At 42.7% G+C, this 16,470-nt stretch overlaps 1 protein-coding gene across 1 annotated transcript in view; it reads left to right on the top strand.

The window, feature by feature from the left end:
• PLCL1 (phospholipase C like 1 (inactive)) overlaps positions 1-16,083 on the top strand; it is a 310,610-nt gene extending 294,527 nt beyond the window's left edge. Inside the window, exon 6 of the mRNA XM_044304764.1 lies at positions 13,649-16,083. Within this exon, the coding sequence (XP_044160699.1) occupies positions 13,649-13,831 (183 nt within the window). The 3' untranslated portion in view covers positions 13,832-16,083. The remainder of the gene's footprint in view (positions 1-13,648) is intronic.
• The last annotated feature ends 387 nt before the right edge of the window (positions 16,084-16,470 follow it).

Genomic DNA, 16,470 nt, shown 5'->3' with positions numbered 1-16,470 from the left:
GCCAGAGGAAGAACAAGTAGGGCAATTCCCTCTAGCATTTCAGTCTCTGATCGTAGTCGGTCATATCTTGTCAACCAGGTCCCCGCGCAAAGTCTTTGCCTTTTTACCATGACCAGGAATTCATTTTCGCCAGTAGCTTCATTGCATTGCATTCCCTCACTCCTGGGAGGGCATAGACAGAATCTGGTATATTATGGCTTCGTAGCTTCTTGCCGCACTAACCTCCGACTCCCTACACCCACGTTGAATTGGATTTTGGACAAGGTCCAGCATTTCCTCACGGTAGAAGATTCAGATAGTAGTCTTCACGTCTCAAGCGTAAAAACAATTCTCAGGGGCGCACAGTAGAACAACGCATGGATAGCTGTTGTCTGGGGAACTATTCAGGATTCTCTTCCTATCTACATGGTTCTTTTTGGACCTCATTCCTGTATAGTCTAGGCAGTTAGGTTTTGGTCCCACGGTCTCCTGACGCTAGGGCATTGCCAGTTCTCGCACTAGAACCAAACTTTACAAGTTTCAGTTGGTTTTATGATCCATTTCACAAAGTATTCCCGGTCCCTATTCCGCTTTGGGGCAGTATCCGCAATATTGAGCATCATGTCTCTGGCCTTGTCATCCACAAGATGGATTGTAGGTCTCCTACTGGTCTTGCCTCATATACCTTGAATTTTCGCTCTAGATCCCGGACGCCTTTCAGTTGGCTTGGGGATTAGTTTGCACATGCCATTCAAATTCCTTTTCTACCCTACTTGGCTTGGTTATTGCCCACTTATAGGCCTACCCACGATCATGGCTTAGGGCACACAACAAGCCATTTAGTCAGGTCAGCTAAGACACGCCTAGCTGGGTTAGGTTGTTCCCGTTGTTTCTCTCCCTAGGGTTCTTCGGATATCTCTTGGCCGTAGCCATGACCACAAGTTGGTAAGGCTGATTAGTCAGCCTGCATTTGTGGGAGGGGCGGAGGCTCTTCATATACGAGCCACACCCTCACTCACAGGCATGTGTTTTCAGGTGCCCCACCCTCCCTCCCTTATCTTCTCATTTCCACAGGGTATGCCCACTTATAGGCCTACCCACGATCATGGCTTAGGGCACACAACAAGCCATTTAGTCAGGTCAGCTAAGACATGCCTAGCTGGGTTAGGTTGTTCCCGTTGTTTCTCTCCCTAGGGTTCTTCGGATATCTCTTGGCCATAGCCATGACCACAAGTAAAATTATTATTTTTTTAACCTGTTCCAGACCAGCGCCGTAATAGTACAGGCGCAACGGGATGTGACTTGGCACCCAGCGCCGTACTATTACAGCTAGCTGATCGGGCGGGTACAGGAGCTGCGCCAGAGCAGCGGCAGGGTTCCGGCAGTGATTGATACCCGGACCCCTGCTGTATGCGCCGGCATCGGTGAAAACACTGATGCCGGTGCATTAACATTTGATGTGCCGCGGTCAGCGTTGAGCGATGTATGGGGAGGGAGGGAGCAGCCATCGGGTCCCCGCGCTGCAGTGATGGGGACCCGATGGCAGGGAAGGCAACCCAATGCCTTACTTCTAAAAATAGAAATGAATAAGCGGCACTCACCGTTCAATGCAAAATTTATTTTACTGGGTGCAGAGAGGGAAGTGACAAGCAACAGTGCAATCACAGAAACATGGCGACGGCCGTTTCGCGTATCATCGCTTCATCTGGCCAATACTGTCAACCCTTTGACGCAAAAGATGTAATCTTTTATGTGTCACGCGCGCAAACTAAGGCGCATGATGTTGGCGTAGACTATTGCATAGTATTGAGAATATAGGCTGCGTCAACAACAGGGATTAGACATAACTGTTACAAAGTAAGATATATATGAAATGTTAAAAGCAACAAAGACAACATACATAAAATATTGAGATTTTACAAAAAGACACTCATATCGAGTTTTTCATTTAATCCCAGGGGACCCATAGCATTACAGCGCAAGATCCATCTACTTTCTTTTCTCAGTAATTCCCGTCCTCTATCGCCCCCTCTCGGTGAATTCTGAACAACCTCTAAGCCTGCAAATCTAAGGACTGAACTATCTCCATTATGTACGGATTGTATATGTTCTATAAGACGAGGGACACCCCTACAGGTAGAGATGGAGTGTATATGTTCGCGTATATGTTTACCGATATAAAATCGACCGCATCTGCACAAAACTAGGTACACTACATACTTGCTTCTACACGTGATTAATGTGTTTACTTTGTGGTTGATACCTTACTTAGGCATCGTGGCTGCCTTCCCTCTTCCAGCACCCTGGATCTCACAGGCAAGCAGGCTGTAAGTGCATTACACTGGTAATACACATACAGCCAATGCATCAAAATACAGAAGTATTGTGATGCATTGTAAAGGGGATCATACCCTCAAAAAGTTGAAGTCCCAGAGTGGGACAAAAAATAAAGTGAAAAATAAAGTTGAACATTTTTTTTTTAAAGGGACTCTGTCACCAGTTTCTAACCCCCCCTTTTAAAACTATTGTTCTCTCCATGGTGCCCTTGTCATTACAAAGCTGTTGTTATAAGATAAATCCGTGTAGTTTTCATAAAAATCGCTTTTATCTAACCTGTCAATCTTCTGGATAAGGTGCCCAGGGCGTTTCTGAAGGTCTGAATCTGCCGCTTTTCGCCGCCGCCGTTGGTGCCCAGCTCCTCCCATGATCCTTTCAGCGCCACCTCGATGTAATGAAATCCGCCTCCGGCTCTCCTCAGTGCCCCCTCCTCCTTTTCAAAGATCTCGCGCGTGCGCACAGGCCTGTGCCTGATGCGCCCGTGCGGACTTTTAGATTCTGCCTCGTTGAGCGAAGTGTGCATGCGCGCGCACGCGCGCGAACATGCGCGAACGCGCGCGAATATGCGCGAACGCGCGAATGCGCACTTCGCTCCACGAGGCAGAATCTAAAAGTCCGCACGGGAGCATCAGGCACAGGCCTGTGCGCACGCGCGAGATCTTTGAAAAGGAGGAGGGGCACTGAGGAGAGCCGGAGGCGGATTTCATTACATCGAGGTGGCGCTGAAAGGATCATGGGAGGAGCTGGGCACCAACGGCGGCGGCGAAAAGCGGCAGATTCAGACCTTCAGAAACGCCCTGGGCACCTTATCCAGAGGATTGACAGGTTAGATAAAGCGATTTTTATCAAAACTACAAGCCGGATTTATCTTATAACAACAGCTTTGTAATGACAAGGGCACCATGGAGAGAACAATAGTTTTAAAAGGGGGGGTTAGAAACTGGTGACAGAGTCCCTTTAAGTTTCAAGTAAAAAAAAAAAAAGCGTCCTTTTCCCAAAATAAAGTAATAAAAAAAAGAACAGTAGACATATTAGGTATTGCTGTGTCCATATCGACCGGCTCTATAAAAATGACCTAACCCCTCAAATGAACACTGTAAAAAAAAAAGCAATTTTTTTGTTACCTTACATCACGAAAAGTGTAATAGCAAGTGATCAAAAAGTCATATGCACCCCAAAATAGTGCCAATCAAACCGTCATCTCATCCCACAAAATGATACTCTACCTAAGACAGTCGCCCAAAAACTGAAAAAACTATGGCTCTCAGACTATGGAGACACTAAAACATGATTTTTTTTGTTTCAAAAATGATATCATTGTATAAAACTTACATAAATAAAAAAAAGTTGACATATTAGGTATCGCCACGTCTGTAAGGACCTGCTTTATAAAAATCATACGTACCCTAATATAGTACCTATCAAACCGTCATCTCATACCTTTCCTTCTGCGCAATGTCGTGTGCCCGTACAGCAGTTTACGACCACATATGGGGTGTTTCTGTAAACTACAGAATCAGGGCAATAAATATTGAGTTTTGTTTGGCTGTTAACCCTTGCTTTGTTAGTAGAAATTTTTTTTATTCAAAAGGAAATTCTGCCAAAAAAGTGAAATTCTGAAATTTTATCTCCATTTTCTATTAATTCTTGTGGAACACCTAAAGGGTTAACAAAGTTTGTAAAATTCTGTTTTGAATACCTTGAGGGGTGTAGTTTCTAAAATAGGGTCATTTTTGGGTGGTTTATATTATGTAAGCCTCACAAAGTGACTTCAGACCTGAACTGGTCCTTAAAAAGTGGGTTTTAATCCTTCTAACGTCCCCAAAAAATAAAATGGCATTCACAAAATGATCCAAACATGAAGTAGACATATGAGGAATGTAAAGTAATAACTATTTTTGGAGTTATTACTATTATAAAAGTAGAGAAATTGAAATTTTGAAATCTGCTAATTTTTGGTAAATTTGGTATTTTTTTATAAACAAAAATGAAATATTTTGACTCAATTTTACCACTGTCATGAAGTACAATATGTGACAAGAAAACAATCTCAGAATGGCCTGGATAAGTAAAGCGTTTTAAAGTTATTACTACATAAAGTGACACGTCAGATATGCAAAAAATTGCATGGGCAGGAAGGTGAACACTGGCCCAGGGTTGAAATGGTTAAATAACCTACCATATTTCTTGTCATGTTTCAATAAATCCCAATATTTACATATAGTATTTTTTATAAGAGTAGCATGTCTGTCATAAGTGTTCTGCGTTTTTTCAGTTTTCTAATCAATAGATAATTTCTTGGAATTTTGTTTTACCTCATTAATAATATTTTTAACTAAACTCTATGGATAGCCTCGATCTAAAAATTTTTTAGTTAATGTTTTTTTCTGTTTTTCATATTCTTGATTTGTCTTTGTAATCCGTTTGGCTCGGATAAATTGGCTTTTCAGTATACTTTTGAACACATGATGTTACATGGTGACTAGAATACATCAATATATTATTTCGATCTGTTGATTTTGAATATAATGTAGTATCAAACGTTCCATTTTCATTTTTTTTTAATCTCTACATCTAAAAATTGTAACCGGTTTTTAAATACTAGATAAGTCTTGGCACACTGTTATGGGGGATCTGTGGAGGACACTGTTATTTGAGATCTGTAGATGACACACTGTCATGGGAGATCTGTGGATAACACACTATGGAGGGGATCTCTGGATGGCACTGTTATGGGGACATCTATGGATGACACTGCTATGGGGGCATCTTATGCTATGTGCCATCCACAGATACTCCCCCCATAACAGTATCGTTGCAGTGTGAATGACCCCCAATACAGGGGCTGGAGGCCGGCATCTGGATTAGCAATGACAGCGGGGACTGGTGCAGTCCCTGTATTCTATTGCACCGGCCCCGCTTACTGTTATATAATCTTATCTAACCTGTAGGCATTGTTAAGATATAATAATCATGTGTAATCCATCAGAGAGGAGGGAGGAGGCAGGCCGGGAGGATGGGTGGGTGACGCGTCACTCACTACATCACGCGCCCGTGCCGCCTGCTTCCTTCATAAAGTGGGCGGCGCAGGTGCATGATGTAGAGAGTGACGCGCCTCCTGCCCGCCCTCCTGGCCTGCCTCCTCCCTCCTCTCTGCTACGAAACTTAGTTGTAAGTAATACAGCTAGATTACATGCTGGCTGTTTTATATGCGATTTTGAGGTGACAGGTTCCCTTTAAGAAGCCTGGTTACGTCACATGATTACGCATGAGTAAGGGGGCGTGACCCCCGAAATTTCACGCAGCATGGGATAGAGATCAGCTTAGCGATGGATGAAAGCCATCAATAATATATAAAGAATTAGAGACTGAAAGTGCAACTCGTACTTCTGAAGAGTGAGTATATTTATTCCTCACTTATGATTATTGAGTGAAAGATACTGCCGAGTGGAATATGCAAATGAGAACTCGCAAGTGCCCAGGGGCGGAGGTTAGTGTGTAGGTGCCCAGGCTGCTCTGCCTTCTTTTCACTTTACTCCTCCCCAGTCTCTGCCTTTGCCCGCCCTCCAAGTCTCTTGCCTCATCGATAGGTCCGGACTTGGAGGGCGGGCAAAGGCAGAGACTGGGGAGGAGCAAAGTGAAAAGAAGGCAGAGCTGCCTGGGCACCTACACACTGCCTGGGCACTTGCGAGTGCTCATTTGCATATGAATTAAACTTAGTTTTTCCTGCTGCTGCAAGTCTAAAGAAAAGAACAAAGGTACCGTTAGAATCCTGTATAGGTGTGCTACAGAGCCATGTATATGGCCATATGGAGGTGACAGACTCCCTTTAATGTGACCCTCTGGTTCAATAAAAAAAAAATCCAAGTTAACCGAGCCGAGGAACAAAACAAACACTTACATGATGACCTCCTTTTCATCTTTTCAGCTGCATTGCTGTCAATTCCTGGTCTCCTTTCCTCTCATCCAATGCACCACTTCTCACACTGCCTGATGTACACTATGCGTCAGTAGTCCAAGACACTTCCTGCTTATCAAGCCCGGATCTTAGATTGGCATTGGCAAGCCCGAGGACAGCAGGAAGAGTCTTGGACTTCTATGCACAGTAAGCATCAGGCAGTCATGAATGCAGTTCGGTCATCCTGGATTGCAGAAGAGGAGCCTGGGTTTAATAATCCATACTTGAGAAAAACGCTTTTTTAATCTCCATGAGCGCTCTGTTTCCTATGAGCTTGAAGTCAAGGGGGCAGCGGCCTCCTTGCTTCAATCACAAGCAATGCTCGCCTCTTTCCCGTCCCCTCTTGACTGTGATTTACATATTTTCTATTCCTTGGGATCGCGTAAGTCTTGCGCCTGCGCGGTGCGCCCCTTGTGACTGCACAATCCCGTCTCAGGCTCCCGCAGTCACCCAGGCATAATTTTCTCACTGCGCATGCGCCGGCCAGGTTCTGAGTGCGCGAGCTCGCGCCGGCAGGGTATATTCACAGAGCGATCGTGATCACTGGCTGCAGGAGAACTCAAGCCAGTGATCACGCTCGCGCTGTGAATATACCTCGCCGGCGCGAGCGCAGTGAGAAAATTATGCCTGGCTGACTGCGGGAGCCCGAAACAGGATTGTGCAGTCACAAGAGGCACACCGCACAGGCACCAGACTTGCGTGATCCCAAGGAATAGAAAATATGTAAATCACAGTCAAGAGGGGACGGGTAAGAGGCGGGCTTTGCTTAATTTGAAGCAAGGAGGCCGCTACCCCCTTGACTTCAAGCTTACAGGAAACAGTGCGCTCATGGAGATTAAAAAAGTGTTTTTCTCAAGTATGGATTATCGATATTCTGGGTCACACACATGATCAATACCAGACTGGGGGCTGCTATATGGTAATACTGGCAGTTTTATATCACTTTTGGAGGTGACAGGTTCCCTTTAAAAAATGAAAAGAAGATCACCATGTAAGTGCTCTGTTCGTTCCCCAGTTGAAGGGATTGTGCAGTGCTAAAATATTGATGACCTGTTCTGAGGATAGGTAATCAATATCAGATTATTGGGGCTCTGACTCCTTGAACCCCTGCTGATCAGCAGTTTGAAGAGGTAGGGATCGCTGCTTTGTTTTCAAAATTAACTGTGCGCCGTCTCATTTGCAGTGGCAGCACCATGTTATTACAACTGCTTATCCCATTTACTTGAATGGTTTGGAGCAGTTGTTATTCCACTGTACCACCGCTACAAGTGAGTGAGACGACAGGTAGGTAATTTTGAAGCAGAAGCAGCGCTCCTACCCCTTCAAACAGCTGATCGGGGGGGGGGGGGTGCTGGGAGTCGGACCCCCACCAATCTGATATTGATGACCTATCCTGAGGTTATCAATATTTTAACAATGCACAACCCCTTCAATGTGATTAGTTTTTTTCAACAGGAGGGCCACTTTCTGCAGGAACTGCCATAAGTAACCCCTGCAATTGCTGTTAAATAATGAACTCTATAAATACTGCTGTCACGTTTGTAATAATAACAGCCTATAGGGCATGCCTCTAAGTAACTCAACCGTCTTTCAATCCCCCTAATCCCACACACATAGACAGCATTTGGATTTTCTCCCTTAAGTAATTACTAAACACAACACACAAAGGCTGTTTAATTCCCTTTTCCTCTTGTTTAAAATAAGCCATTGTCTGTCAAAACTTAAGACTCTAAATATAACATGATTTTACATCCTACTCTTTAGAAATAATATAGATGTATCCTAAACCCTGTAATCTGCCCTTAGCTAAAGCTGGATCTGTGCACAAAGCAGTCAGCGCCCTACACCAGATGCATGCTGGTTGAGAACTTAGGAGCACTGAATTAATGTGGCTGTCCGGGTCCTAGGCATTCATGACATACTCTTAAGATAGGTCATCCATATGAGATCGGTAAGGGTCCAACACCCGCGATTGATGAATAGGAGCTGAGCTGCAGTAACCCAGCCGTCCACTGCACAATGGCCAGAGCTGTGCTTCTGGCTCTGTTCTCTGTGTTAACTCTGGTGCTGGTTCTGCTGCAAACAGCTGATCGGTGAGGGGATGCCGGACTCCCTAAAATCCAATATTGATTTAAAAAAAATCTAAATGGTTTCACATCCCTGTTTACAGTGGTGTAAAATATTAAAAGGAATATTACCATACCACTCAACTTCTGAGTTGTTGTTTTCCTATCCAGTCTCAGCGACATGAAGGTATGACATTTAGCAGCTTCATAAATTCATTGGCTGTAGCGGTGACACCACCGATATGACCATTCATTGGTTGCAGTGGTCATGTGCCAACAGAGGACTAGGAAAGTGTTGTCACCGGGGAGTCAGTGGAGTAGTAATGTGAGTATTACTATAGTAATACCATAATCAAGATTGTGTATGCATAACAGAATACCATTAAAATGCAAGCAGTTCCAGACATAGAGGCCCATTATAGTGCCACCCACATAGTTTCATGAGGGAGACCTTGAATATAGTGCCACATACAGTACTAGCTACATAGCTCCAAAACAGTGCCAGCCACTGGGCTCCATAATAGTGCCAGCCACAGAGTCCCCCTTTAGTGGCAGGCACAGAGTCCCCACACAGTTGTAGGAATAGATTAAGCAAACAGTGCCAATCACATAACTTCCAAATAGGACCAGCCACAGAGCGCCATGTAGTGTCAGCCAGAGACCCCTCATATACCTATAGGGGCAATATCCCCAATAATATCCACAGAGCCTTTATTAACAGCCCCAAAGCCGTCAATGCTATTCACAGGACTCATTGGCAAGCTACAGATCCTATGACCGAGTTCCCTTGATAGTCAGCCACAGTGCCCCCATTGAAACTACATTACCCCCATTACCAGCTACAGTTACCTGCCACAGAGCCCGTATTGTTGACTTCAAAGCTCAGTTGGTAATCACAGTTTTCCGGCTGCCAACCAAGGAGCCTTAATTACTAGCCACAGTTTTTTGACAGCTATCATTGTCCCATTACCTGCCAAAATGACCTCTGCCAGCCAAAAATGCTCCACAGAATTCACATAAATGGATATGCTCAGATGCTAGTTTGAGCCCCTAAAAAGACATTAATGTTGGTTTCCATTATTCCTATTTCCATGATAAATGTAAATTGGATTCTATTTAGATTCTCTATGATGTGTGACATGTTAAATATAATATCCTCTGACTTAAGAATGCTTAAATATTAGGTAGAACATTGTGATGGACGATTAACGGGCTATGTAATGTTTGCTAATTACTGTGTGTCCTGAAATAGCCTTTGCTCTGGGTGATTCCATTTGTATGCCTATGAGCCTAGATTTTGTTTGAATGGCGTCATCAGGCAGTCACCCAAGGGTTCTAACTGGATTATTTTTGTAATGATTCCTGCCTGAGAGACACAAGTTTGAAAGAGAACATGAGTTTCTGCAGTCCTTTTGAAACAAAATGATTCTTCTGTGTCTGTCTGCACCACTGTTACAAAACTACAAATTGATGGAGATGACTACAGAATAAATGTTTTATATTAAGTGTATTCTGTGTTAACATTACTCTGCAGGTTTTTTTTTGTGTTAGTTTTATGCATTACATTAAAATAAACTGCTTTTGGGCAAGTCCTACACAAAATGTGCATAATAAAAAAGGCATTTTGCTTTATTTTTGGCTCTCAGCCTTTTGTTGCTGCTGGTAGCAATGTTAGGCCGGGTTCACATCACTGTTTAGTTTCCCATTCTTCTATGACGTCAGAAGAACAGGGGGGGGGGGGGGGGATTGTTATTTTGAGTCAGTTATGATCAGTTTGTGTCCCTTCCATCAGATACTTTTTTTTGCAGGACATTTTTTTCCATCTCGAATAATGGATCTCACGTGGAAATGGCTAAAACAAATGCAAAATGTGCATAACTGAGCATAAAACACAGGATGGATCAGAAGAACAGAAAGCTGAACGGTGATGTGAATCTGGCCTTAGTGATAACCACCATAGTGTTGTGCTCGTGATACACCAGCACCGATGCTATGTAGAGGTGGTCAGGTGTGTGTAAGGCCCATGATCTCCTAGCTTAGTCTGGGTGCAATGGAGGCGCAGATTATTGTAGCAGAAGTAGTAGAAAAAATTGTTAACTTTACTTGGAAGTGGTCAATTTAGGCTTGAGGATTCTGGCTACTTTGGGTACGACCACACTTTCAGGTTTCTGCATGCAGTTTTGGAAGCCAAAACCAGGAGTGAAAATAAAATAGGAGAAGTAGCATCTGACCTTTATATGTTCTCTCCCTTTATGAACCACTCCTGATTTTGGCTTCCAAAACTGCATGCAGAAACCTGACTGTGTGGTCATACGCTTACAGAGGTAAGAGGCACAGTCTCTCAACATTCCAACAGTCCAATTTACAAATTAGCAGTGATGATTCTCTCATGGGGCAGTCAGTCTGCAATTCTTTCTTAAACTACTACTTAAGTCACTGTGTAGCCAGAGTTGCCACTAGGACCACCATGGGCATGCCGCATAAGCTGCCAGCACCCTCACTGTGTCCTCTCAGGCTTCAGCCTTTACAAAGGGGTTCCAGGTCTGTATATACATGGATACATGGCCTATCTTTCACCGCATCTTATGGAGTATGGGTCCTCACCGTGATGCGGAGTGCACACGGCCGATGCTCGGGTTTTGCGGACCTGCAGCTTGCCGTCGGCAACACAAGTCGTGTGCATGGGGCCTAACTGTGGGACAGTAGAAAAACCAGAGACATGCACCACTTTAGTCCATGATGCAGACCAGACACTGCCATTAAAGTCTTTGGGTCTGTGAAAAGCCACTGACAGATGACATCCATGTTCTGTCAGTGGTTTTACACGGATCATTGGTAGCAGATGCTCATGAGATCAATTTTCAACTTAGCAGTGTTCATGGAATATGGAAAATACACGGATTCTTCACGGATAAAACACTGATGGATTTTCCATGAATGTCAAACAGACAGGGAAATGTGAACAAGACCTACAGATAAAATCCTGGAAGGACTGTTTAAGGCCTCATGCACACTGCCGTGTTTCACTGCCGTATGCGGGCCGTGGAACCGCAGCCTGGATCCCTGCTGCCGCCGCAATACAGTAATACACTGGTATGATCTATACCAGTGTATTACTGTACTGTGCCGGCAGCAGGGAGCGCACGGCGTCATAGCAACCAGTGACGCCGTGCGCTCCTGCTCTCAGCAGGGATCCAGGCCGCGGTTCCACGGCCCGCATACGGCCGTGAAACACGGCAGTGTGCATGAGGCCTAATAGTGAGGTCTCATCCTAGAGGTGGAGCACTTGGAAATATCAAAGGAAGTGTTGTACTAGATCTGAAAAACAGTGTCATAAACTTCATGGTAATGTAGAATAAAAAGCAATATAAACAATGAGTTGTCTGAAGTCTCTTCTCAGACGAGAGTTAATAATCAGGAGCACAAGCGCTGACCTCAGAGCTGATCTAATAATTTGGCAGCGGTAGTCGTCATTTCTGCTAAGGAAACATGCTTCTAATTTGTCTCTCATCTCTGGCCAGCTTGTAAAATGCAGTAGTGTGGTCTCTTGGCACCACCACGTGGTAACAACTTCTGGTGACCCAGATATTTGATGCTGCTCCCTAGAAATATATCTGTCTCCCCAGGTAATAAATTAGTTGCCTCACACTTATTTAACTGTGTGCTTGAAATTGGTCTCTAGAAAACACAGAAACACTACAAAAGGTAAAGTCTTCTCAAGTTAACCCCATAGTGACCAGCAATTTTTCTTTAGTTTTTGTGTTTCATCATTTTTCTATCATTCACATGGCTCCATAAAGCCTTGTTTTATGGCAGGGAAATTGTATTTTTTCATCACAGTTTTACAGGTAGTAATAAATTACTGTTTAATTGATCAAACGCCTTTGTGGTATTCATACAGATAAAAGAAATGTCCGAATTGTTTTAACTTTTTTTATGTTGTTCCCATTTCACACTAATTTACCTGCTAAGTTATAGGGGTTGTCCCATTACGCTGGGTCCACACCTGAGCGTTCGCGATGGAGCGCTCTGTATGCGCGATTGTACCGGCGTTTGCAATCGCGCATACAGAGACAAGCGAACGCCCATTGTCGCGCGTTCCCGAAAGTCTATGTACGGGAACACGCGACAAGACGCCCCAAAGAAGCTCATGTACTTCTTGGGGCGTCGGGCGTTTAACAGCGCGATCGTACGCGCTGTAAAACGCCCAGGTGAGAACCATGCCAATAGGGAAGCATTGGTTTCTCCTTGTTGAGCGTTTTACAGCGTGTAGGAACGCGCTGTAAAACGCTCAGGTGTGAACCCAGCCTTACAGCAACTAAGTACAAGCGTTCGGCTATATCCAGCAGCCCCATTAAGTCCAATGGAGCAGCTGCACGCATGCAAATCCCCTGTTCCATTCGCATGGGAGAACACAGGCCCCTGTTCTGTGGAGGAAACTTCATTCACATTCTGAAAATTAAGGATGTCTTTTCTGTCCTCTCCCTGTAATTGTCACAGCTTCTAACAGTAGATAGGGCTAGTGGCAGTTCAAGAATGTAACCGAGAAACATGTGCGTCCACCTCAGCCAGGTGGACAGGGAAATAAAGAAAAGAACAAACAGCAGGCGACGATATACAGAACGTTTTTATTAAACAATTATTAATTACGTGCAATAACAACAGTATTCCGATGTAAGTGCTGGTTTGAAAAATGTATTTTTTAGTGGGAAAACCTTTTGAACATGAGACAAATGCCTGGCCTAGTAGAGATTTGGGAGCAGTTTCAGTGTCCTCACACTGGAATACTGTTCACAACTGATACACCACTTCTACTTTAAAAATTTGTTTAATAAAATTGGCTCTACAGCACCAAAAAAATTATTTTTATTCCTTCAGGGAGAAAAGGCTCTATTTTTTATTTTAAAGGGAACATAATCATTAGCGCCCTGCCAAAATAGCACCCAATTTCTAATTTATTTCTGGTATTGTTTGTGTGGATGTTTTATAGGTCTCCTATTGGTTACTACACAGAGTTTTTGAGTCCTGGTTTCCTGAAAATGCATCAGTGCTTTGGTGTAGGATGATTTTCAAGCACATTTGTAATTTAGAAGTCTGGGAAGGCTGGTTATCAACCCAACAGGAGCTGTAATGGTGCCCAGTTATGGTTGCTTCTGGTACTGTTATTTTCTATTAAGATCATTAACGAAGACTATATATTATGTATATATATTTAAAATGACATTTTGTAGGTAAATGCTTTTTAACAAGATGGGCATAACATTAAATTTGTGGCTTAATTTGTGGACCTTTTCTCCTTAACTTTTAGGGCCAAGGAGATTTACTGAAGAATGCCAAAAATGAAGCAATGGAGAACATGAGACAAATCCAGCAGGCTTCTATTTCGAGTGGTCTAAGCAAAGCTTCAAGTACAGCAACTGACGCAAAGGCCAAACGAGGCCTGGAAGCAATTGAAGAGAAGGATACAGGAGAAGAAAATGGCCGCTTGTGAGGAAGAGAACCTTCCTTTGCCTACCAGAGCTGCTGTCAGGTGTACAAGGGTACTCAGATATCCACATGTAGAGTACCATTTCTTGTGGTTACTGTTTCAACCTCACCTTCACAATTATGCCTACAATTTTTGTAATAGTGATTGAATGTGTGAAGAGGATTTTTTAACACTGACCACAAAGGCTTAGATTGAAAATGACAAATTGTGCCATTTCATATACATTATACTTACTCTGCAGAGTTTATTACACCTGACATAATTTCAGTAGTAAAAAAAAATTGCAGCTCTGAGGCCTCTGAGTAATGTTCTGTCTGTCAAGGACACTTTTTATAAGATGTGAAGGAAAAGGTGTTCTCCCAGTTTTTCATGATGTATTGGTATGGATTAGCAGAGTTTAGTTTTAGTAATTTATGGCTATTAAAGTATATCAAATCCAGAGCCAAGTATGTTCCACAGAGTGTTCTGAAGATATCTGGGAGAAGAAACCAAGCACCCACCATGCTTTCTAACACTGGCTATTTTATGAGAGACAATTTCTGTAAAAGTATGCAGCCTTTGACCCTACATTTATTACCGTACATATTTTCACATTAACTAGTAATTTAACATTCTGACATTTCACCTTTTTAATAACGATTATGAAGATCTCTTCTGGAGATAATCTATTAGTTACCTGGATCACGTGGTGTTCTTCAACTAAAGAAATGTACTTGTTAGTTGCTTAGGTTCAAATGTAGCCCATGGAAAACAGCAGTCACATACTTTACATGAGTGCAATAATACAAACACTGTACATATAAGGAGCTGTCTATTTACCCTGGTCTAATAAGCAATAGAAGGGCATCTCAAGTGAATCGATGTTACAGAGGTTGGCCATTTAGTTCAATCCTTCTTTATTAGAAGGGTTCCTCCAAAAATAGGCTGAAAATACCAAGTAGTTACGTGTAATGTAAAGAGGAATGTTTTGGAAAATCTTCAGTTTACCTTCAATGCCACCACAGGGGAACAGAAGCAATGAGCTGTCTTTTTAAAGTATGGAAAGGCCGGGTCCTCCAGAGAGAGAGACCCTAGCTGCTCTCTACTCCATTTTATTGCTGAAAGTCTCAAGGAAGGACTCATTTTTATCAACTCCGAGTACCCTAGTAGGGTTTTTAAATTAGCACTTTGAAATGTGAATGACATGTTGAATGTGAACAGAACTGGTGTTTCGTCCCAATTCCTGTAAAATTCATACTGGACAGTCTTAAACTAAAGTTGGTTAAAAGGCTTGAAGCTTTGGTGGCAACTACGGGTAGTGACAGGAAGGAAATGTCTGTTACACTGGCAGAGCATCGGGCAAATATTCGCTAACAAGCATGTGTAGGAATGCTCATTAGCAATGATCTGGTCTGCCAGTGTAAAGGTGCCAGCAATTACTCTCATCTAAACCCCCTCACTGAATAGCCGTTCTTCTCCTATCAGCCCAGGTTAGGAGATGAGCTACCAAATCATGGTAAAAAGAATTAAAGAAAGTAAAGCATTTTTTACTTTTCTGTATAATTACTGATTACATACAGAACCTTCATAGATATAGTGAATTGTCCATTATTGTTTTATTCATAAACTACAAATCAACCTTTACAATTGAATATTGTATGTGGGAGACCTGTTATGACAGCTCATGAGTGAGCAAGCTTGTGGGAACCAAGTACATATATACAAGTACTTATGTGTAAGGAATTCCATTGTAGGTCCCACTCTGTAACAGTTTGTATACGTATCTGCCTATACAGCATGGTAATGCCAGCCATGCACAAGGTTTCCGGTCCGAGCAGTCAGTCCATAGCTACTACTCTTAATTCATCCCAAAAGTGTAAGTGTCGTTTTTAGTTTATTTTTAATATAGTATAGGGACAGGGATTTTAACAATTTTTGTAATATATTTTATTAGGGAAAGATATTTCTTTGTACTAGAAAATGTAAAGAGTCTTCTTAGCAAAGCTAAACTGAGTATTCAGTTCTACTTATGTAACTGTGTAACCTACAGAAGCTTCCAACCTGCCTCTTGTCACTACTCTAGTCCCTGATTGTGTATGTAACATTAGGGTATTTTATTTTTCCAAAGATGTGATTTTCATACTTTGCTTACACCCCGAGTCTCAGTGATGTAAAAGATTGGATAATATTTAGGGGTTGCACACATTGATCACTTTTATTACTACTCTCACTCCTGTACCTAGGAGGTTGGTCTAAAAACAACTTCAGTTTCAGGATTCCAGGGGCTCTGCATCAAGCAAGGTGGATAGCAAAGGCAATATATGCACTTAAAATTGTCCTCTTCACTAAACAGTTGAATATTCCTCAATGAGAATTGAAAGGAATGAAACAGGTTGCACATTTTGTCAGCCTCATATATATTCGCTTTTTGTAAGTCGATGGGCTTCAAAGAATGATTTGGATTTGGTACAGCTTCTGAGCACTTACCCAGATGCAGACGTCAAAAAAGTGCTCTTACAGTTGCTAAGAGACACCTTTAGTATCTGTCAGAAACAAACGTAGGATTGGCTTTTTTGGATGAACATATTACTAAGGCTGTTAAGGAAAATATAACTAAAAATTTTGAAACCAAACCTGCAAAGAAAAAGGAAATGAAACGATTA

This window comes from Bufo gargarizans, chromosome 8, assembly GCF_014858855.1.
Source record: "Bufo gargarizans isolate SCDJY-AF-19 chromosome 8, ASM1485885v1, whole genome shotgun sequence".
NCBI lineage: Eukaryota > Metazoa > Chordata > Amphibia > Anura > Bufonidae > Bufo > Bufo gargarizans.
The sequence above is the reverse complement of the archived record's forward strand: the minus strand, read 5'-3'. Positions and strand labels throughout refer to the sequence as shown.